This window comes from Drosophila elegans, unplaced genomic scaffold (genome assembly GCF_018152505.1).
Source record: "Drosophila elegans isolate 14027-0461.03 unplaced genomic scaffold, ASM1815250v1 contig_208, whole genome shotgun sequence".
NCBI classification, from domain to species: Eukaryota; Metazoa; Arthropoda; class Insecta; order Diptera; family Drosophilidae; genus Drosophila; species Drosophila elegans.
The window spans coordinates 20,681,971-20,702,506 of record NW_024545578.1 but is presented as its reverse complement, the minus strand read 5'-3'; the positions used below and the strand labels follow the sequence as shown (position 1 = coordinate 20,702,506).

The 20,536-nt window shown below is 41.1% G+C and overlaps 9 protein-coding genes across 9 annotated transcripts; 6 read left to right on the top strand and 3 right to left on the bottom strand.

Moving 5' to 3' along the window:
* The first annotated feature begins 335 nt into the window (after positions 1–335).
* LOC108142844 (protein cycle) lies at positions 336–3,508 on the top strand. The gene is made up of 5 exons (XM_017266913.2): positions 336–511; positions 762–836; positions 1,302–1,756; positions 1,823–2,252; positions 3,073–3,508. The coding sequence occupies exons 1-5, from the start codon at positions 492–494 to the stop codon at positions 3,332–3,334; spliced, it is 1,242 nt and encodes a 413-aa protein (XP_017122402.1). The 5' UTR covers positions 336–491; the 3' UTR covers positions 3,335–3,508.
* Positions 3,509–3,901: 393 nt separating this feature from the next.
* LOC108142614 (probable cytochrome P450 305a1) lies at positions 3,902–7,487 on the top strand. Its single transcript, XM_017266596.2, has 3 exons — positions 3,902–4,133; positions 5,135–5,172; positions 5,793–7,487. The coding sequence occupies exons 1-3, from the start codon at positions 4,040–4,042 to the stop codon at positions 7,173–7,175; spliced, it is 1,515 nt and encodes a 504-aa protein (XP_017122085.1). The 5' UTR covers positions 3,902–4,039; the 3' UTR covers positions 7,176–7,487.
* Positions 7,368–10,632, bottom strand: LOC108142613 (importin subunit alpha-7). Its single transcript, XM_017266595.2, has 6 exons — positions 10,524–10,632; positions 9,719–9,943; positions 9,162–9,664; positions 8,838–9,101; positions 8,270–8,769; positions 7,368–8,204 (listed from the first exon to the last, which is right to left on the bottom strand). The coding sequence occupies exons 2-6, from the start codon at positions 9,917–9,919 to the stop codon at positions 8,023–8,025; spliced, it is 1,650 nt and encodes a 549-aa protein (XP_017122084.1). The 5' UTR covers positions 9,920–9,943; positions 10,524–10,632; the 3' UTR covers positions 7,368–8,022.
* A 19-nt stretch (positions 10,633–10,651) lies between these two features.
* LOC108142617 (DNA repair protein SWI5 homolog) lies at positions 10,652–11,033 on the top strand. Its single transcript, XM_017266600.2, has one exon. The coding sequence runs from the start codon at positions 10,699–10,701 to the stop codon at positions 10,903–10,905; it is 207 nt and encodes a 68-aa protein (XP_017122089.1). The 5' UTR covers positions 10,652–10,698; the 3' UTR covers positions 10,906–11,033.
* LOC108142615 (protein MIX23) lies at positions 10,916–11,757 on the bottom strand. Its single transcript, XM_017266597.2, has 4 exons — positions 11,622–11,757; positions 11,398–11,553; positions 11,212–11,334; positions 10,916–11,158 (listed from the first exon to the last, which is right to left on the bottom strand). The coding sequence occupies exons 1-4, from the start codon at positions 11,655–11,657 to the stop codon at positions 11,054–11,056; spliced, it is 420 nt and encodes a 139-aa protein (XP_017122086.1). The 5' UTR covers positions 11,658–11,757; the 3' UTR covers positions 10,916–11,053.
* Positions 11,758–12,016: 259 nt separating this feature from the next.
* LOC108142309 lies at positions 12,017–12,951 on the top strand. The gene is made up of 2 exons (XM_017266061.2): positions 12,017–12,768; positions 12,897–12,951. The coding sequence occupies exon 1, from the start codon at positions 12,117–12,119 to the stop codon at positions 12,750–12,752; it is 636 nt and encodes a 211-aa protein (XP_017121550.1). The 5' UTR covers positions 12,017–12,116; the 3' UTR covers positions 12,753–12,768; positions 12,897–12,951.
* Positions 12,952–13,159: 208 nt separating this feature from the next.
* Positions 13,160–14,619, top strand: LOC108142546. The gene is made up of 3 exons (XM_017266474.2): positions 13,160–13,791; positions 14,019–14,152; positions 14,210–14,619. The coding sequence occupies exons 1-3, from the start codon at positions 13,230–13,232 to the stop codon at positions 14,447–14,449; spliced, it is 936 nt and encodes a 311-aa protein (XP_017121963.1). The 5' UTR covers positions 13,160–13,229; the 3' UTR covers positions 14,450–14,619.
* Positions 14,612–20,532, bottom strand: LOC108142544. The gene is made up of 8 exons (XM_017266472.2): positions 20,176–20,532; positions 19,880–20,124; positions 16,416–16,578; positions 16,088–16,356; positions 15,899–16,022; positions 15,734–15,842; positions 15,171–15,675; positions 14,612–15,103 (listed from the first exon to the last, which is right to left on the bottom strand). Exons 1-8 carry the CDS (start codon positions 20,228–20,230, stop codon positions 14,612–14,614), a joined length of 1,962 nt encoding a protein of 653 aa, XP_017121961.1. The 5' UTR covers positions 20,231–20,532.
* On the top strand, positions 17,326–20,216 carry LOC108142545 (volume-regulated anion channel subunit LRRC8B). Its single transcript, XM_017266473.2, has 3 exons — positions 17,326–17,930; positions 18,981–19,687; positions 19,745–20,216. Exons 1-3 carry the CDS (start codon positions 17,432–17,434, stop codon positions 19,853–19,855), a joined length of 1,317 nt encoding a protein of 438 aa, XP_017121962.1. The 5' UTR covers positions 17,326–17,431; the 3' UTR covers positions 19,856–20,216.
* Positions 20,533–20,536: the final 4 nt, after the last annotated feature.

Genomic DNA, 20,536 nt, shown 5'->3' with positions numbered 1-20,536 from the left:
ATTTAAATATGGTAATACCGTTAAAAATACGCGCCTTATATTTTCTTCATAAACAGGTATATTTTAGGAACATCGAGAGGTAAACCAACTTGGGCTAGACGAAGCTTACATATATACCCTTGCAGATTTTAATTCAATACAGAATATTTAAATAAATAATAAAAATGGTATCAAAAATAACAAAAATGAAACTGATCATATATTTCCTGGCGTTACAAACATCCGATCAAAATTATATTACTCTGTGCAAGTTTATAGTAATGGTATATTTCGAGAATACTTCTGAAAGCTTGATGGTATATTTTCCAGCCGCGTTCACACTAGAGCTTCCAAGCTGAAGATGCAGGAAAAGCTTGCAATAAATATTAATCGTCGGCCTGCACACACTTCCGTTATAAATGTTATTATTGGACGTTAATGTTAGTAAACAAACTGAAGGGTTTTCATCAGAAAGAACTTAATTTGCCATAAAGAAGCGCTATTGATTCGCAATGGAAGGTCAAGAGTTTAGGTAAGTTCCATTGAAAAGTGCATTGCAAATTACACACATTATATAAAAAAAAGCGAGAGTGTGCGTTAAGCACCCACACCAAAACACCAACACACACACACAAATTGCCCAGGTAAGTTTGTATGTCTGTGTTAAGGGAAGAGTAAGCAACAGTTGACGCTTTTTACAAGGGAAAGCCACCCACAAAAACACTGAATAACGGAAAATAACGGGGTTGATTTTAATCCATTCATGTATTTTCCACTTTCAGCGAAAATCTGGAGGAGATCGAAGATGAGACTTTCGACGGGGAGAAGTCCGCGAGAACCTCAGATGAAAATCGCAAGTACGTAAATGATTCACAGCCTACATACATAGTTGGTTTAAAATCATGTTTGTTTTAATTTAATTTGTTTTTATTAATTTATTGAGTTTTTTAAACAAATAACCGTTACAAAAAGTAAACTTTTTTTGTCCGCGGAAAGGATATTTTTTTTTCAGAATCTTGACCCCAGCTTTAAAATAAAAACAGTAAAAAATAGCAAAATTGGATTTTAAAATATAAAATTAGTTTTTATTTATTTTAAAAATACTTGTAAAATCATATTAAACCAACATAGCAAGTTAAATTATTATACGATGCCAACACTGTTCATACATAGATATAGAGGAATATAAAAATTACAATTTGTACTTGACTAAATATTAACACAGATTTTATCTAACGTAGTTTAATTAAAAACCCAATATTGTTCTGTGTAACTCTGTGAAACCCAATTAAGTCCAGCATTATCAAAATTTTCTCTTTTAGACAGAACCACAGTGAAATAGAGAAGCGACGGCGGGATAAGATGAACACGTACATCAACGAGCTCTCCTCTATGATCCCCATGTGCTTTGCGATGCAGCGTAAACTGGACAAGCTGACGGTGCTCCGGATGGCAGTACAGCATCTACGGGGCATCCGTGGCAGCGGCAGCTTGCATCCCTTCAACGGATCCGACTACAGACCGAGCTTTCTCTCGGACCAGGAGCTCAAGATGATCATTCTGCAGGCGTCGGAGGGATTCCTCTTTGTGGTGGGTTGTGACCGGGGACGCATCCTGTACGTCTCCGACTCGGTTTCCAGTGTGCTAAACAGCACCCCGGCGGATCTGCTGGGACAGAGCTGGTTCGATGTCCTGCACCCTAAGGATATTGGCAAGGTCAAGGAGCAACTGTCGTCGCTGGAGCAATGTCCCAGGGAAAGGCTCATCGATGCGAAAAGTTAGTTACCAACAAGGTTAAGTTTTTAAACGATATTAAGAAGGCATTATTTTGTACCCCTTATAGCCATGTTGCCCGTAAAGACCGACGTTCCGCAGAGCTTGTGCCGCCTGTGTCCCGGTGCCCGACGTTCCTTCTTCTGCCGCATGAAGCTACGCGCCGCGAACAACAACCAGATCAAGGAGGAGTCGGACACATCTTCCAGCTCTCGTAGCTCTACGAAACGCAAGTCCAGGCTGAGTACGGGCCACAAGTACCGGGTGATCCAGTGCACGGGCTACCTCAAATCATGGACACCCATCAAGGACGAAGATCAGGACGGAGACAGCGACGAGCATACAACGAACCTCTCCTGCTTGGTGGCAATAGGTCGTATTCCCCCCAACGTCCGCAACTCCACCTTACCCGCCTCGCTGGACAATCATCCGAACATTCGCCACTTGCTCTTCATCTCGCGGCACTCCGGCGAGGGAAAGTTTCTGTTCATCGACCAGCGGTAGGTCAAATTGATTGGTTTAAAGTTTATAGATAAAAATAAGACGTTTCAAAAAAGGCTTAGTTTACAATGAGTAAGAACCCAGTAAAGACCCTTTAAAAACGATGAAAAGCTGAACTTTTCTTACTCGTTGAGCAAAATTAGTAATTGTTGTATGTAGCAGGTAGAAGAAAGCATTTCCGACCCTATAAAGTATTAATATTATCGGAGTCCATCTAGCCATGTCCGTCTGTCTGTCCGTATGAACGTCGAGATATCGTTAACTATAAAAGCTAGAGATTTTGAATTTAAAATGTAGATCCTAGTTATGTATATGTACATTATCCGATCGAAATCTATCATAAAAACATTTTCCAAATCAGACCACCTAACACTGTATTATTATTAGGGGGCTTATTTATTATATTAAAATTACTAAGCTCAGTAACAGGTATCTAATAGTCGGTGAACTCGCCTATAGCTATTCTTCATTTTTTGTTAGCACTGATTTATAAATTAATTTAGTTTAATAATTTGATCAAAATACAAGTAAATTATTTGGTATGCATATGAAATTTTTTTTTTCCTACAAAACTATATTTTTTAACTTATAAAAATTTTTAAAAGCGAATTTTTGAACCCACCTATAGGTCGCATGTTTTTCTTTTGATTTCTTATGGAAAATTAGGAAACGATCAAAGTACTTAAAACTCTGGTTTCTTTTTATCAAAGTATCGGTTTTTTTGTGAATATAAGAATATTTAAACCCTCTATACCTATAATTTTTCTTCGAATTTTTGGAAAATTAATCCCTATTAACGTTTCTATTTCCTGAATGCAGTGCCACCCTCGTGATCGGCTTCCTGCCTCAGGAGATACTAGGCACAAGCTTCTACGAGTACTTTCACAACGAAGACATCGCCGCCCTGATGGAGTCCCACAAGATGGTGATGCAGATGCCGGAAAAGGTCACCACACAGGTCTACCGCTTCCGGTGCAAGGACAACAGCTATATTCAGCTGCAGAGCGAGTGGCGGGCCTTTAAAAATCCCTGGACGAGCGAGATTGACTACATAATTGCTAAGAACTCGGTCTTCCTTTAATATTTACTATAATCCAACATTTTGATACAGTTCCAAAGATAATCCATCGTATCGTGTTGCTGGCGCCGGCGATTGAAATTTCATATCCGATGTACAAACACTACTTATTGGATAAGCTCATCATTTTTCTACCACATCAATTAAATTAATGTACAAATTAAAAAAAAAAAAAAAATATTTGCCTAGATAAGAATGTTTCGAATAATCTTAATTTTAACTAATCTCGATTTCTACATTGCTCTCTGGAAAAGAGAGGTCGCAGTAAATTAAAAACAACAAATAGTTCTTGGCCAAGCACGTTTTGGACGTGATTGTTGCTCGAATTTCTTCGGACACACAACTACTAATATTTATATACCGCCATGTGTGTATTTGGTTTATCAACTGAGACGGGCTTTTTCGCCCGTTTTTAGTTTCATTTTATTTTTATTTTCATTTTTTTTTTTTTTTTTTTTTTTGCTTGCACTATCAATATACCCACATGAAAAGGCGGCAGCCCAGGCGCGTGGGTTTGTCTGGGTCTCTGGGTCTGGCTCTCTTATTCGTTGGATTCGGGTTCGGAATCAGTTGGCATAGAGCTGGCGTGGCGTACGGACGCTCTGACACTTTGGCTCCCTAGTGAATATATCAATTACTTGGACAAAAGCCTTGATTCGGTGACGGTTTCGGCGGTTGTGGTCACTAAAGACATATGTATATATTGAAATGAGTGCCCTCATATTTCTGTGCGCGATTCTAATTGGTTTTGTGATTTATTCACTTATCAGTTCTGTGCGGCGTCCCAAGAATTTTCCCCCAGGTGAGAATATTTAGGGATACGTGAGGAAGCATGCATATTAAAAGATAGGGGAATTTTCCAAATTTCAAAGAACTGAGATGCCAGTATTTAATTTCTAAAATAAATAAAAGATATTTATTACAAAAGGTAAGGGTTAAATAAATGTAGATATTCACGACATTCTGTATATTTTACTTTTTGTAAATTAACCAAATAGATTTTTTTTAGACGTTTATGGATATTGATAGATATTTAGCCAACGAACAGGCGACCTGCCCCACCACCAATTTGAGAGCTCATTAGCAACTTGTAATGGTGATCGGATAAATCGGCGGAGAACCAGACGGCACACGTCTCACATTGCAAATAAATCTCATTGATAAAATCGTCACACATTTCTGACACCTTGCCTAACTGGTCTGAATTCGCTATTAACAAGGGCCGAGCTCATTTATTCCATTTACAAATGCAGTTTGTTATGCATTTGGACTGGGATTATGGGTGCAATGGATGTCACTCCTTTATATAGGCAGTGTTTGAATTTTATTTGTCACTATCGAAAATTTGCAATTCAAATTGAGTTATATATATTTCTTAGAGATTTTTTAGCACTCTGAAAAAAACAGTACAATTTGTTTGCCTTTTAGTTATGAAATGCAATTTTGTACGCACGCCATATTGATAGTTAATAACTAAGGGGCTTAAGAAATAGATTACAAGATAGAGTTTTCACTTTCGATTTCGTGATTTACAACCCAACAGATTTTTGTAGAACCGATAAGATAACTAAAAGGTAGAAATCACTTAATTGAAGTGGGCAGTTTCAGGGTTTAGTGAAACCGAATCTCCAACTAAATCAATGATTCATATTAAGTCAAAATTTATTCTGAAGATTTGAATCTATTGAATTATAATAAAATATTAGAGAATAATATATAAATCAATGAATATTCTTTGTCCAAAATATTAAAATTATTTAAAATTTATTTAGCGATTTACTTAACATTTATTTTCCTCAACAGGACCTCGATTCTGGCCATGGCTTGGGAACACCATACAGGTAAGAACTAAAATATCATCTTTAAAATCAACATGTTTTAATCCAATTCTTTAGCGTATATCCGATAAAAGGGTATATTATTATTAAACAAAATTAAAAATTTGGTTTTTAATCAATTTTATGATTAGCTATAAAGTTAAACGTAATGAATATGAAATTTGAAATCATTTATGGAATTCATTTACAGCACTAACTTGCTAAATTAATTTGACAGTTTTATTCAAAGATGAAAATTAAGTTTGTGGAGCATTACAGTTTTTTTAAACATTTTTTTTTTAAATTAAAGGTCAGTTATGATGTTTTGTTTTATCATGTTCATTTTATTTGATTTTACTTCGAATTCTGGTAGACTTATTTAGGTCATCTGGAGTTAATTTTGTTATAATTAAAACGTTTTTAGAGATTCGTTGGTAAATATAAATGCTTAAGTTTGCTAAAATTAAAACAAATTGCTCAAACTCAAGAACAGCAACAATAAATGTAATGTACTTGATTCTGCTTGAAGATTTAAGCCAACAAGCAATAAATTTAATTTTGTAGACTAGTGTAATTTCACATAGTATAAGCTGACATATGCACCTTTTCGGATATATACCGATTAATCCTCCATTTTTCTGCAGTTCCGAAAGGAGGCCCGTGCCCTTGGCGGCCAGCACATCCTGTTTGAGCGGTGGGCGCAGGACTTCCGGAGTGACCTGGTGGGGATGAAACTGGGACGAGAGTACGTGGTGGTGGCTCTGGGTCACGAGATGGTCAAGGAGGTGCAGCTGCAGGAGGTGTTCGAAGGACGGCCGGACAACTTCTTCCTGCGCCTGCGCACCATGGGAACCCGGAAGGGAATCACCTGCACGGACGGACAGCTGTGGTACGAGCACCGCCACTTCGCCATGAAGCAGATGCGCCACGTGGGCTACGGCCGCAGCCAGATGGAGCATCAGATCGAACTGGAGGCGGAGGAGCTGCTGACCCAGTTGGAGGGCACGGGGGAGCAGCCAATCGAACCGGTCACCTGGTTGGCCCAAAGTGTGCTCAATGTGCTGTGGTGCCTGATTGCCGGCAAGCGGATCGCCAGCCAGGAGGATGGCACCCTGCGACGACTGCTCGACCTGATGAACAGACGTTCCAAGCTCTTTGACATCTGCGGCGGCCTGTTGGCCCAGTTCCCATGGCTGCGTCATGTGGCCCCCGATCGCACTGGCTACAATCTCATCCAGCAGCTGAACACAGAACTGTATGGCTTCTTTATGGACACCATCGAGGAGCATCGTCGGCAGCTGGCAAAGGATCCGTCGCCGACGGAAAGCGATCTTATCTATGCCTACCTGCAGGAGATGAGCGATCGCAGTGCTGGCGGCGAAAGCAGCAGCTTCAACGAGACGCAGTTGGTGATGACCATCCTGGATTTCTTCATAGCCGGCTCGCAGACCACCAGCAATACGATCAACTTGGCCCTAATGGTGCTGGCCATGCGGCCGGATGTCCAGGCGAAGCTCTTCGCCGAGGTGACCGCCAGTGTGGCCGCCGCCAGTTCGGATGCATTTCCTCACTTGAGCCGGCGGGAATCCTTTGACTATATGGACGCCTTCATCATGGAGGTGCAGCGTTTCTTTCACATCACTCCGATTACCGGTCCGCGGAGGGCTTTGTGGCCCACCAAGCTGGGTGGCTACGACATACCCAAGAATGCCACCATTCTGATCAGCCTGCGCTCGGTGCATCTGGACAAGGATCATTGGAAGGATCCGCTCGCGTTCCGTCCGGAAAGGTTTATCGATCCAGCTGGCAAGTGCTTCAAGGACGAGTACTTTATGCCCTTCGGCATAGGCAGACGTCGTTGCTTGGGCGATGCCCTGGCCCGTGCCTGCATCTTCTCGTTTCTGGTCCGGATCGTGCAGCACTTCAGCATTGTGCTGCCGGCGGGCGAGACGCCATCGATGGTCCTGCTGCCCGGGATTACTCTTACGCCGAAACCCTACAAGGTGCAGTTCGTCAAGCGCGCTTAAGTGCATTACCACATTTGACGGTGTCGGGAATATAGGATAAATTTCGATTTGTAGTATTACCCTGAGAAATTCCCGAGGGTTCAAAAAATTAGTTTAAATCTGAAGCTATGATGGAACTATGGGACAAAACTCAAACTATTTAAAGATTCGATTTAAAAGTATTTGGCTTTTTACATACTGAATACTGCATAGTTGTGGTCTAGTTGTTCTTTATTGATGTGTCCTCAAAATTAAATAATAATGTTTCATAATTTAAACGAATTTACAGGCGGCAATTTGCGTAACAAAATCAAATAAAAACATTTCAAGTTATTTGTTATTTGTTATCATTATCGTAAAGTACGTTTGTTTGTTTGTTTGTTTGTATGAATGTATAACAACACCATTTTGGGGGTCTCAACGTAATTGGGCTTAGTGAAGAATATTTACAAACTCAAATTGAGTAAAGCAAAATCATATACATTATTTTGTATAACACATTAAATTAGTACATACGAACTAGGTGAAAGCGATCCTCGCCAGCTGCGGAAAATGCTCGAGTAAGGTCATGATTGGTCCTGGACCACATCGAAAATGATAAAGTTTTAACCGCTGAAATAACACGCAGACGAGTATGTATAACAAAGGGACAAAAACGCGCCGACTGAATGACCAACTTCACTTAAATGCTAGTAGTGACTGCACTTCTCCTGCGGCCGATATTTCGTGCCCGTGCTCTGGCCTCCATTTAAATTCAAGAAGGCAAGCCATCGTTTCCCGTTGCCTGTGTTCTGTGTTTTCTGTGTGTTCAGGACCTCAGTAGGATTCGTTTTTCGATAGTGTTGATAGTGTCATGCCGAATGTGGTGCTAAAAGTTAAAGCCGCTGCTGGGCATGGTGTCCGGATCAAACTCGAACTGCTGGCTGCCCGCCACAGGTGCAACCCGGCTGTCCTCCTCTTCGTTGCCAAAGTACTGCTCGATTATGTAAAACGATTTGTGGTAGATGTCTCGGTTTTCGTGAGCCTGCAGATACTCGATCTTATCCAGACCTAAAACGAAAGTAAAGACGTTTTTAAATTGACATCCCTTTGTTCGCTTTGATAATTTCACTTACCGCCGCATTCCTCGATGGTAATGGCATAGGGATTTGGTCGCGTTTGGAACTTTTCGCCCGCCTTTAAAATGTTTTCCAGAGCATTCAGTGCCACCTGGACGATGTCCGAGTCGACGACGGTCAGAAAATCACACATTGGAGGCACACAGCCCACCTGGACCAAGTAGTTGATCTGCTCAGAGGTTCCGCTGCTGGTGGCATTGGTAATGGCCCAAGCTGCCTCTTTGCGCGTCTTGAATTCTGCCGTCTGCATGATAATCATCAGCTGCGGGAATATGTTGGCACTGATTATGGCCTGGATCTGCTCCCGATTGCCGGCCGCAATGTTCGAGATTGTCCAGCAGGCCTCTTTCTTGATGGTTTCCGCCGACGAGCGCAGGAGGTGGCTAATGCAAGGCAGGGCATTGTAGCCCAGTATCACCTGGGTCTGCTGATCGTCGCCGGTTACTATGTTGCCCACAGCCCGCAACGCGGCTGTGCTAACGTTATGCTGCGGATGTCTGCAACAAAGAAAGAAAGAATCAATTATTGATTTGTTAATTTTCAAAGCAGAAACCAGAACACTCACAGTAGCAGCTCTACTAGGCGACGACAAACGCCCGCATCAATTACAGCCTGGATTTTATCGTTCGGTCCATCCGACAGGTAGCTAATAGCCCAGCAAGTATCGCTAAGCACGTCCGCATCGGTGTAGTCCAGTAATCGTGCCAGTATGGGCAGACCATGCACAATTTTGGCAAAATCTGCGGGCGGGTTTTTGCCGCGGCACAGATTAGACAGTGTCCACACCGCATTCCGGATCATAGTTATGCGATCTGAGTTGCCCAAGACGCTGCAAGAGATTGAACAAATTGTGACACCAATTTAGGAAGAAATCTCCATCATTACTCACTTGAGGAGAGGCATCAGAATGCCGGAGCCGAGCAGATGGTCCCGGCACATTGGCGAGTCGCCGGCTATGTTACCCAGAGCCCACACAGCCTGCTCCTGGACATCGTCGTGGGGACTGGAGAGCAGCTCAATGAAGATGGGCACTGCTCCGGCCTCGATTACGATCTTGGTCTGGTGCGAGGTGCCCGAGGCAATGTTCGTCAGCGTCCAGGCGGCCTCAAATTGGAGCGTGGCATTCGAGCTGTTCCGCAGAAAAGTAACGAACTGCGGCACGATCCCCTTCTGTATGACCTCTTCGATGGGTGGATTGGGATCGCGGGACAACAGTTTGCGGAACTTTTGCGTGGCCTCCAGCTGGTCGCTCTCGCGTCCACTGTACAGCATCTGGATCATCTCCTCGTTTATAACTGATGGCTGTGCTCCGGTTCCGCCAGTTGGTTCGCTCTGGCCGCCCGGAAAATGCGTTGGTCCAGTGCTGCTGTCAGCCATATGCATGTCGCCAGCCTGGAAAGAATGATACTTTGACTTATTGCATATTTGGGACAGAGAATTACCCACCTGTAGATCGTTGCTGGTGCTGCTCTCCATTCCGGCTGAAGTCGAGGATGTGGCCGGCTCGAGGACCACATTGCGACGCTTGAAGAGTTGCTGTTCGCGTTTGGTCTTTCGCAACTGGATGCCCACCTCCTCGCGACGACGCCTCATCTCGGTGGAGTCCAAGGCGGCATTTTTATAGCGCTGCTTGTGGGTGGTTGACATTTCGCCGTCTTAGCAATTTAAAATCTAAAAAAACAAAAGAAACAGTTAAAGATCGGGAATTTTTCGAATGGAAAGTGAATGTTTATGATCGGGACCCAATCCCAAAATGAATTTTAAAACCCGGATATCTTAGCAATTGAAAAAATGAAAAAAAATGGATCAAAAAAGCTATAGATTAACATAAGAGTCTAAGGTTTGTAGTCGCTATAAAGGGTGAAATGGTCTCATGGAAAGTGGCATTCATGACTGGGTTTTCCTATCCAATTCGGAACTTGATTTTGAAACACTGAAACTGCACATTCACTAGGTGATTGCGCTTAAATAATCCTACATCTCTGAGATAATCGAGATTACGTTGTTTGGCTTATATTATGCATTTAGCGCATTCACATTTAATGAACTTTTCAGTTTTCCTGGCAATATGCACAATCACAACACTTTCACATTTCATTGTGTGTGCACACGGCTGGTTTGCGTGCGTGTGTATGGGTGCGGGCTTAGGTCAGCATTACCAATTTCTCGAGTTATTGGATACGCCCTTTACAAGGATACCACCAATCCAGTATTATTCCTCCCACCGACACCTGATTGGAGCGCAACATACCTGTTCCTGCGAATCCTTTCCGCGATTTAATCATGCAAAGAAACTTGAAAATTTCACACGTTTTAAGGAACAGAGCTACCAGACGGTCGGGAATGCAGTGCACACAGCTGATGCGTAATCGATAACGATATCCCCCGATTGCAAGCATTCCAATCCAATTGCAATTCACTTAAATATGAAGGATTCCAAGAAAAAAGTGCGCAAAACAGCCAATAAGCACAAGGAAGTCTCGGATTCTGAGAAAAAGAAAACCATAGAACTGCTGCACGAATACAACGATCTGAAGGATGCTACGCAACTAGTATTGGGAGCCTTGGCGACCCTTAAAAGCGTTCCCATTCGATCGGTTTATGCCACCTACAACCTGCCCGTCGACGAATAAAAATGCGTTATTAATAGTGAAGTCTTATGTACTTGTTGTAAATAACTCAGTATACAGCCAAGTGCATGTAAATGCCTCCTGGTTGGGCAGTTCCATTAGTCTACCACTAATAAATCCATCTAAAACTAGTTATTGCATGTTTAAGGGCCTACTGGCCAGCATGGAAATAGGATCGGCATCGCTCATTGAAGGTCTTGTAGGTGCGCTCCTTGATAATGTCCTCCACATTCAGCTCGGCCTGAAGAACACGCAGCTAAAATGGATATGAGATCAGTTGTTTGTTATGGATGTTGAGCCAACACCTACCTTGCGCTGCTCGGCTTTGAACTGGCTATCAATATCCACATCATCTGGCTGAGCCTCTCGCTTTTCCCTTAGCTGCTTCAGATTGTTGGCCGATATGGTTATGCAACTGCGTATGCTATCTTGCTGCAAGGAGGTATTTATGTAGTATCGGTTGACCCGCGGAGGAAACGTTTAGTGGCGAGTTACCCTGGACAGGTGCGACTGCTGGAGTTTCGAGTACAGATCGCGACAGGTGCCCTCGGTGTTCACCTGACCCTGACCCTTGAACGACTCCGTGGGCAGGGCATTATTCAATGCATATATAATCTTGTCGTCCACATCTCGCATCTTCTTCAGCGCTTCCTGTTTAGGAACTTGTGTCCATGTAATATGCCAGCTATTTACTGTTTTAACCAATTAATAAAGCATACCTGGAAGCCCAGAAAGTCCAAGCACAAAGCCGCCATTGAAAACAGTTAGGAAACTAGTAAAATCTTCTAAAAATAATAAAAACAAACTGCTGTATGTAAATTGCCGGCGCAATGTGCCACACAGCGGCGTTGCCACCTGGGAAAATATACCGATCACTAACTATCGATTATTAAAATACATTAATCAAAAACAAGGAATTTAATTTTCTCACTAGGAATTAGGACCTTCTTAAATGCTTATATGTTATATATTTATATGAATGAAATATATAATACATTAACCGATATCACCATTAAAATATAAAGTGATATTTTTCTGGTTCTTTTATTTTTTAACTGAGTTTCCCATCTTTAATACACAAGGCAAAACCAAGTCAGCTTCTAACCGAAATTTTCAAATCAACTGAGTTATCAATAGGTCGTGTTCCTGCTACTTGTGAATCATCGCTGAGTGATTCTGAGCAAATCAAATCATAACTTAATAAAATAAGCAGAATGGCGCTCAGATTTGAGGATATTCACAACAAAATTGAAAGAGGTGAATACAAACTGGCTGTTAATGACAAAAGCACTCGTAGCACCGTGTGGCGGGTGTACCGCAAAATCGAGAAGGACGATGGCAGCATCCTGGAGCATGTATTATTCTGCGTTGGCTGCCAGAGTTTAATGTCCTTCCCCCACAAGACCACAACGAATTTAAGACGGCACAGGTGCCATCTTCAGTATCTCAAGAATCAGTCGTTTGACGGCTACAACTACAATTCGTCCAGTGAATCTGAATGCAAAAAGAGGAAGGTTCGCTCTAAGGCCATGGAGGAGCAGGAGAATCAGCTGTCCCTATCGGATGAAATGGAATCGAAACCTACTGCTGCCGATATAGCCGCCTTTGTCGTTGGAGTCGCTAGCGGCAAGGACTCCCCCGCAGCTTCATCTCGTGCCCAACTTCCGCACATAGTGCTTCCCCTGGATGTTAGCGGTGCTGAGGAGTCCGACATATTCGCCAAGACTTGGGCGCTCGAATATCGAAAACTCAGCGAGGACCAGAAGTTCTATGCCAAAAAAGCAATAGACGAAATCCTTGTTTTGGGCAGGTTAAGACGTCTTACATTGAATACGGTCCCAACAGCGTAATGGAATAGTTAAGCAGGTTAAACTAGGCTTCCATTTAAGCTAATCCTAATTACTTTGTACAAATTGTATTATTTATTGCACACTAAAAATTCAATCTGCCATATTAAATTATCTCTAAAACTGGTAATGTATTATTTTTTGTAGGTGCTCCGGGCTAAGCAAGTGCAAAATGGAAAGTTATCTCCGGTTTTTGTGTTATAAAATTTTAAGATCTTTTTAACATAGAAAAATATATATATTACTCGTTGAATCATAAGCTTTGGTTTAACAGCATCACAAGACTCTTTAAGGTGAGGTTCATTTTTAAAATAACACTTTCTATATCCACCTTAAATTTTCATAGAAAAATTACATTTAATACCTCAGGTCTTATACTATCGATATTTATTTGAGAAATGCCGATATTTAATGTCATCCCTATTTTGAGCTTTCCTTTGTTGTCATTTCCATTTTATTTATTTGTATAATTTTGAAAAAATGAGTGATCTTAAGAGGCGACCACTGCACGGCGACACGCCCAGGACTCCCCCTGCCTCCCAGGCGAAGGACGAAGTGGACAAAAACAGGTCGTACATGAAGGAGTCGGCAGCCAGCTACGAAGAAGGCACATCTTCAGCCGGCGAGCAAGAAGAAGACGACGAGATCCAGGAAGATTCTGAGTCTCATGATGCCGGCGATGTGTCCCGAAGACGCAGTATTCCAACTCCCAGTTCCATTTTAAACGAGAAGCACCACCCCAGCAACGAAGCCCAAGGAAGCAATGGACTCTATATTTGGTTAGCCTTAGCCGGTGTGTTAGTGGGTTTATTTTTGGTCTACGGATCGAATGTATTTGCGGCGGAAAAGCAATGTGCCTTTGAAGCTCTTCGTGGAAATAAGCCCCAACAGCCAGAGAAGGTCTGGAAAGCCCTACAAATGGGGATCGAGGGACTCATTAACAAGAGGGACAAGCACCCCAGTGTGTTTTTGTTCCTGCATCAGGACCCCAAGCTCCAAACACTGATCGATGCGATTGCTGCCGAGGCTTCTGTGTGTTTTGGTAAGTTAACAAAACCTCGTTAAAAACGAACTTGAACAGTTTGCTTTCGACTTACTAAATGTACCATTTAGACCACATGTTGAAATGGATAACTATATTTTTAGGTTTGAAATTATTCACATTTGTATCCTTTTGTTATTAGAATTTTACGGGTATTATTAATATTTGTATTAAAAATATATATTTAATTTACTTACACTTTACTTTTCACGTACAATCTTCAACAGGTGGTCCTAGCCAACTGATTCACATGAACAAGGAGGATTTCGGCTCGAATATGAATGACTATGGCCTGGCAATTGAGCGGTTTAAGGCAAAGGTCAATGACGGAAAGGTTTTCCTAATAGCAAATCTTAACGAAGTAAGTCTTAATGTGTGGGTAGTTTTTTAAATGATCTAAGCGCAATGTAATTCACAGATCGCACCGAATGGAGCTCGGGCTTTGCACACAATCTGTGATACCTACAGCCCAATCGTGGAGGATACCGTCATCTTTCTAACGCTCCGAACATTCAACACTTCTGCCGTTCCGAACTCGGTAAAACTGGCCACCGACACTCTGTACGATCTGTGGGGCGAGGAGTTGCGGGACAATGAGCTCGATCCCCTGATTACTCGCGTTACTGATCAGGTGCTCCACTTGAGGGGCAGTAGTTAGGTTAAAACACATAGCAGTACTGAAGATGCCCAAATACTTGGCGGTCAGCAAGCTTAAAGCTCTAATTTCAAGGATTAGCTAGGCGGCCATCGATTTAATATTCATTTTCCAGAAATATTTTCTGTTCTGCAATTGGTTTTAGCTCAAGAAAATAAAAATCTCTTAAAGTACGGACGTTGTATGACCTCTCCACAGCTCAACTAAAAATGTAAGAAGGCTGCAGATCATACCGAAACACCAAAGCAGAATTAGGCCAATGATGTTGTCAATGCCCAGTTTGACGGGTCCAATATCCAGGTTCAGTTTCTGCGAAGCCACAATGCGATTTTGGCGACGTGCGTTCATGTAATCCGCGGCGATTTTCCACTCCCAGAATTTGTCAAGGCCTGATGAGTGCCAGGCAAGGATAAAGTCGTTATAGGCACTCAAATGTGGCCAAAGCCTAGGAACAAATGCTACTGTGAAGGCAAAGTAAATGTCATCTACCATAAGCTTCAGGTGATCCAAAGCGTCGTTGGCTAAGAGCTCTGTGTTTCCCAAATGGCCAAACTGCATACGCTCCACCACAAATCCCATTTGCTCCGTGTGCGAATAGGCGGAAATCTGAGCGGCATCATACACCCTGTATTGCTCCATCAAACCAAGTAGAACTGGCTGTAAGTATTTGATATACATAATTTAATATGACAGATCTTTTTCCAGCCTCTAACTCTTTACTTACGTCCGCTGACCGTTCGTCAATGGTGGTTATCCAGGCCTGTGAAGTCCCTGTCCAAATAAGCTTGTGGTCGAAGAGACGTTGCCGAGAGTCTGCTGCCTCCTCCAGAGTGGGTAATGTCAGAATGGCCGCCAGTCCGCCGCTGTAGACGGTTGTTAAGATAATGTCGATCATGTAGCTTGCAACCAGAACTGTTCTCAGAGCATACGAGCTGGTCACGTAGCTGGTGCTCTGGTTAACGAACAGTTTTAGAATACTAATGCAACCGAACCGCAGGCTTTCGATCCACGAATTGAAAAAGTTACTTGAAGAGTGCTCCCAACGACGGGTCACACAAAGGGCCACACTTTCAAGCAGCAAACAGAGCATCACGCACATCCAAAGGACGGCCTGGAAAGGTCGGAGCAGGAGGGTCCAGCTGATTAGGCGATTGGGAGCGGGAACTAGGCAGGTGACTCCAGATCGGCCTAGAAAGTGGGTCATATCCATAAACTCATATGCCTCGTACCTAGTAATAAAAGTAAATATTATAGTTTAATTCTTGTTTAAAAATGTAGAAATTTTACCATAAGTACATGCCACCTATGCCGTAGTCGTTTCGTCTATCAAGAACCATCCCCACAAGACCATAACCCGAGGCATTTGGAAAGATGTCACCCCAGTCGGCAGTTTCGGCTGTGTATGAAAACATATTAAATCGAATTTTGCTTCAGTTAAGTTCTATCACCTACATGTGTCCACCTGAATGGTGCAGTTATATAGTTCGCAGAATATAATCATTAGTCGCACTTCTGTACCATCGATGGTTACTTCCGTTGTATTTTCGGAGCGATCATAATAAAACGGCTGTTTTTTCTGGCTCAAAGAAAAACGATTCAATATCACTTGAAATGCTCTTTAAAAACAAACTAAGAACTCACATAATCCAATAGCATGAAAGGTTTATAGTCAAAGATGCCAATGACTACCTCTCGCCCTTGAAGGTTTCGCATCTTGCCCAACATTGTACTCTTCTTCCCAACGTCCCTGGTAATCTTCTCCTTCGCGGCATCATATTTTTGAAGTAGATCAAATTCAACAGGTCCCGGGATTGGACCAAAGTCTCGTGGACCGACAAATCGGTTTGTTTTAATATCGAAAGTGCTTGAGTTCAGGTTTTCGGAGGTTATCAGTAAAATATTTGGTTGATCTGCTATTATAAATTAATAATGGCAATCCAATTCTTTGAATTTAGTGGATATTTACAACCTTGGAATATGTACCCATTCAGATAGTCATCTTTTTTTTCTACCAGCTCTTCAGTGTAAACAAAAATAAACCGATTTTGCAGAGATCGCCAAATGGAGTAGATACTGGCGTAATAAAAAGATCTTGTGAACTCGGGAATCTGCTCCTGAAATGCTAAAAAGTTCTTAGATAAAAAGAAGTGAATTTAATTATAGCAGTTTTTGTCCACAGAAAATGTATTTGAAAACCAACAAAATTGTATTAATCTATCGCCTATATCTTAATTGTATTATATTAAGATATAGGCGATGCGCAAAGTTGTCAAAGCTTTTATAAAAATTACTCATTCGACACGTAAGCCAGCTTGAATTTTGTGCGAAGAAATCTTTCTCCCATCTGTCAACCTATTGTCAATATGTCAACTTATTGGTCGTGATTAAATATGAGTCCAAATATGGATAACAACAAAACAATTTTTTTTGGTTGAAAACCCGAATTTATTTTTTGTAACCTGGATAAGAATATATTTTTAATCAGAGGCAACAGTACGTATGAGTGATAAACTTAAAGGCCAACAAATTTTTTTCGCGAACTATAAGCTATAATCAGAAAACCAGTTTATTTTTTTAGAAAACCTAAGGGCTTCGCGCAAAAATTTTTTAGTTTTTTTTTTAAATTATTGATTTAAATTTTTGTCAATAAACACAGAACGTATGAGTGATAAGCTTTAAAGGCAATGCTTCAGATACTAAAACGTACTTTTCTAAAATGTTTTATATACAAAAAAGTGTATATTGTTACAAAATAAAAAACTTGTTAATAATATCAAATTCAGAAATTATCCTATTTTGTTTCAGGGCGGGAGTTTTATATGGAACTATCGTTTTATAAATGTAGGGGGCTTATCTTCATAAAGTACTCCAGCGCAAAATATATCGTCAGCTGCTCCGTTATCGATAGCCAGTCAAATAAAAGAAAATGGAAAAACTGTTTGCCGCCGAACGGTAAAATAAATAAATAAGAAAACTTAAAACATAATGGAAAAGTTGGGGTTGGGGTGTCTATTCGGCGGCAAACCCCAGGAAACGAGTAAGGGCCCCAGCATCCTAGATCTGAACTACGAGTGCTACTTGGAGATTTTTGCACATCTGAGTGCGCTGGAGGATCGGCTAAATCTGGGCCGCGCCCACCCTCTTTTCCGGGATGTGCTAAGGGACGTTTTGCGAACGCGCTACGGAAAAATCAATGCACGAATACTGAAAACCATCCCGGACTGGGAGTTCCTGCTACGGCTGTGCGGATCGGAAGTGTCCAGATGTGAGGTGCCCCACGGCCGCTGGGACGAGCCCTTCACCTACCCCTTCCTGGACCTGCTCGGGCGCCACTGCCCCAATCTGCGGCAGGCGGTTATCATATTCATGCACGCGGTCACAGCGACGCCGCCGGAGATTCCGGACAGGGGCAACATCATGCAGCTGCTCCTGGAGCTGCCCAGTCTGATCGATCTCACTCTGATAGATGCCAGATCTGCACAGCGTGAGTATACCTATATAAAGCTCTTAAGTTAGTACAAGCTTCTTCATTTAAATAATAAATTTCATAACTCATAACTCATTTCATAACTCAAAATTCACTACTTAAAATATAACTTTGGAAGGTTTCTAAAGAAAACTATTAAAACTTTTAAAAGTTTTCATTTTTTCCATGAAGTGTATACTATTTTTTTTTTTTTAATTATAGCTTATATAATTCAAATTAAAAACATAGGGTTTTAACTTTTGTTTGTATTTCTTTTAACCTATCATAATTTAAAATATAAAAGTTTGAATCGTTATTATTACTTCGGTTTTTAGAAAAATTAATTTGTTTCTATGAGTCTGTGAGAAATTAAAATAATTTAATATTTTTAAAAATTGCTCAAAAATTTAAATTAACTTTGGAAGGTCCCTAAAGAAGACTATTAAAACTTAAAAAAATATAGCTTTTTCCATGAAGCTTATACTAGCTTTTTTTATATTAATTATAGCTTAAATATATCGAGTTAAAAAAATAAGGTATTAACTTGAATTTGTATTTCTATTAACCTATCAACATTTAAAGTTAAAAAAGTTTAAATCGTTATTATTACTTTTTAGAAATTTAATTTGTTTTTATGAGTCATTAAGAAATTTAAATAACTTAGGATTTTTAAAAACTAATCAAAAATGTAAATGTAAAAATTCATTAGGAAAATTTTAGATTATATGTACACCCAAAAAAGACTGTAATAAAGGTTTAATTAGTGTATTTTTAAATCAAACTACAAATAGTATTAAAAAGTATTAATACTTAATAATGTAACCCCTATAATTTTTAGTTTAACTACTACACCGAAAAGTCTTAAATTGTAGACTAAGGGCCTATTTTTAAACCAGATAAGTTTCACTTTAATACACTCGTGGTATTATTATTGACACATGTTGTGTACCCAATAGTTTAAAATTTATGTAAGAATAGTTTAGTTTATATGACAAATTTACACACCGCCTAAGGGAGCTGTTTTTCCCCTTTTTTACAACAAAGAATAAGTCTAAGTAAACATTGCAGAGGAGCAGTTGCGGCATTTTACTAAGCTGGAGACCCTGGACTTGGATGGCGTCGACCCGAACCTGAGTAACGTAGCCTTCCAGCAGATGTTTGAGAACAAGGAGAGCGTGGTACGACTCCTGCTGAACTTCGGACGAGATCGGAGACGATCGCATCAGGTGCCCCAGTTGGCGGATAAGTTACCCAGCTTGGAGCACCTCACGCTGGATAATTTTGATGTCAACTTTTCCGACCTGGGCGACTTCAAAGCCCTGCAATCACTGCGCCTGATCGCCCGTGGAGTGGCGGAAGTTAGCAATGACTTCTATAGATCGATAGCCAGACGCGCTGGTAGCCTCCAAAAGCTGCAGCTCTTGTCGGTTCGTGTGAGAGGCGACCAAGTGCATCATATTCTGTCATTCAGCCGACTGAGAGCTCTGGACTGCGACAATTGGCCGGCTCAGTCGGTGGACCAGTTGGGTCAGTTGACGGAGCTCGAGTGCCTGGTCCTGGATTGCATTGACTCGCCTGCGAACGCAAGTCGTCAACTCTCATCCCTGCTAACAAGCTGCCTCAAGCTGAACCACCTAAAACTGGGTAAGAGATGGCAGATGCCCATCGCGGATGCAAATAGGTTTCTAGAAAAACTATCAGCCATACGAAAGGATCCCAACAACAAGCTTCTGCTTACCTTTGACTTCGTCAAGACAGCGGACTCTCAAAAAAAGGTAATACATATTTCACTATAAACTAAATGGATCTACTATATTACGCTAATTTCTTAGTTGAAAAATATTTTAATGGATCTTGACCACTTGCGGGTGTCCTTTGATGGAGCCACCTGTCATCATTGTCAGCCAGACACCCACTCCAAATGCGATACCATCTTTGACTAGTCATCGTCTCCATTAAAAACTCACCTCACAGTGGGACTTCTCTATGGCGACAGTCAGCCTAAGAGTCCAATCGTTATAGGCGATTCCCTTTCCCTCAAGCTCATCCCGTTTTCTTTTGTAGTCATACACATCTTTGTCTTCTGAATGGTTTAACCATCTCTGCGAGTCCATCATGATTAATGGTAGCGGTTCAACCGTGTCCAGACGAAAGTCGAATGCAGGATGCCACAAAATACAAGTGGCATGAGAATCCGTAAAGTATTGCTGAGCTAATTGTAATTATTAGTGTTTTTTTTATTGTTCAATATATCAAAACTTACCAAGAAAACTAAGAACAGTACTCCAGTAATTAGGCTCTACCAATAAATCGCCCATTTAACAGCTTTTTTTATCCGAAAAATACAATTTTTAAAAAGTTTCCTATAAATAATCTTAATCCTTGAAAAAACACCTAAGAATTATTCAATATACTTGCAGATAGTAGATAGTCTGAATTATTTAAATTTCATGTTAATTGTTTAAATATTTAAATCACTCGATTTTTGGTCAAATTTCAGTATTTTCTAAATTTTTTAACGATTTATGAATTAATTTAAACACTTTTACCTATGTAAGTACCTGATAAAGTTTTTCTTGCCAAACGGGCCCACAGGCGATGCAAAATGACTCGAAGTCTTGGAA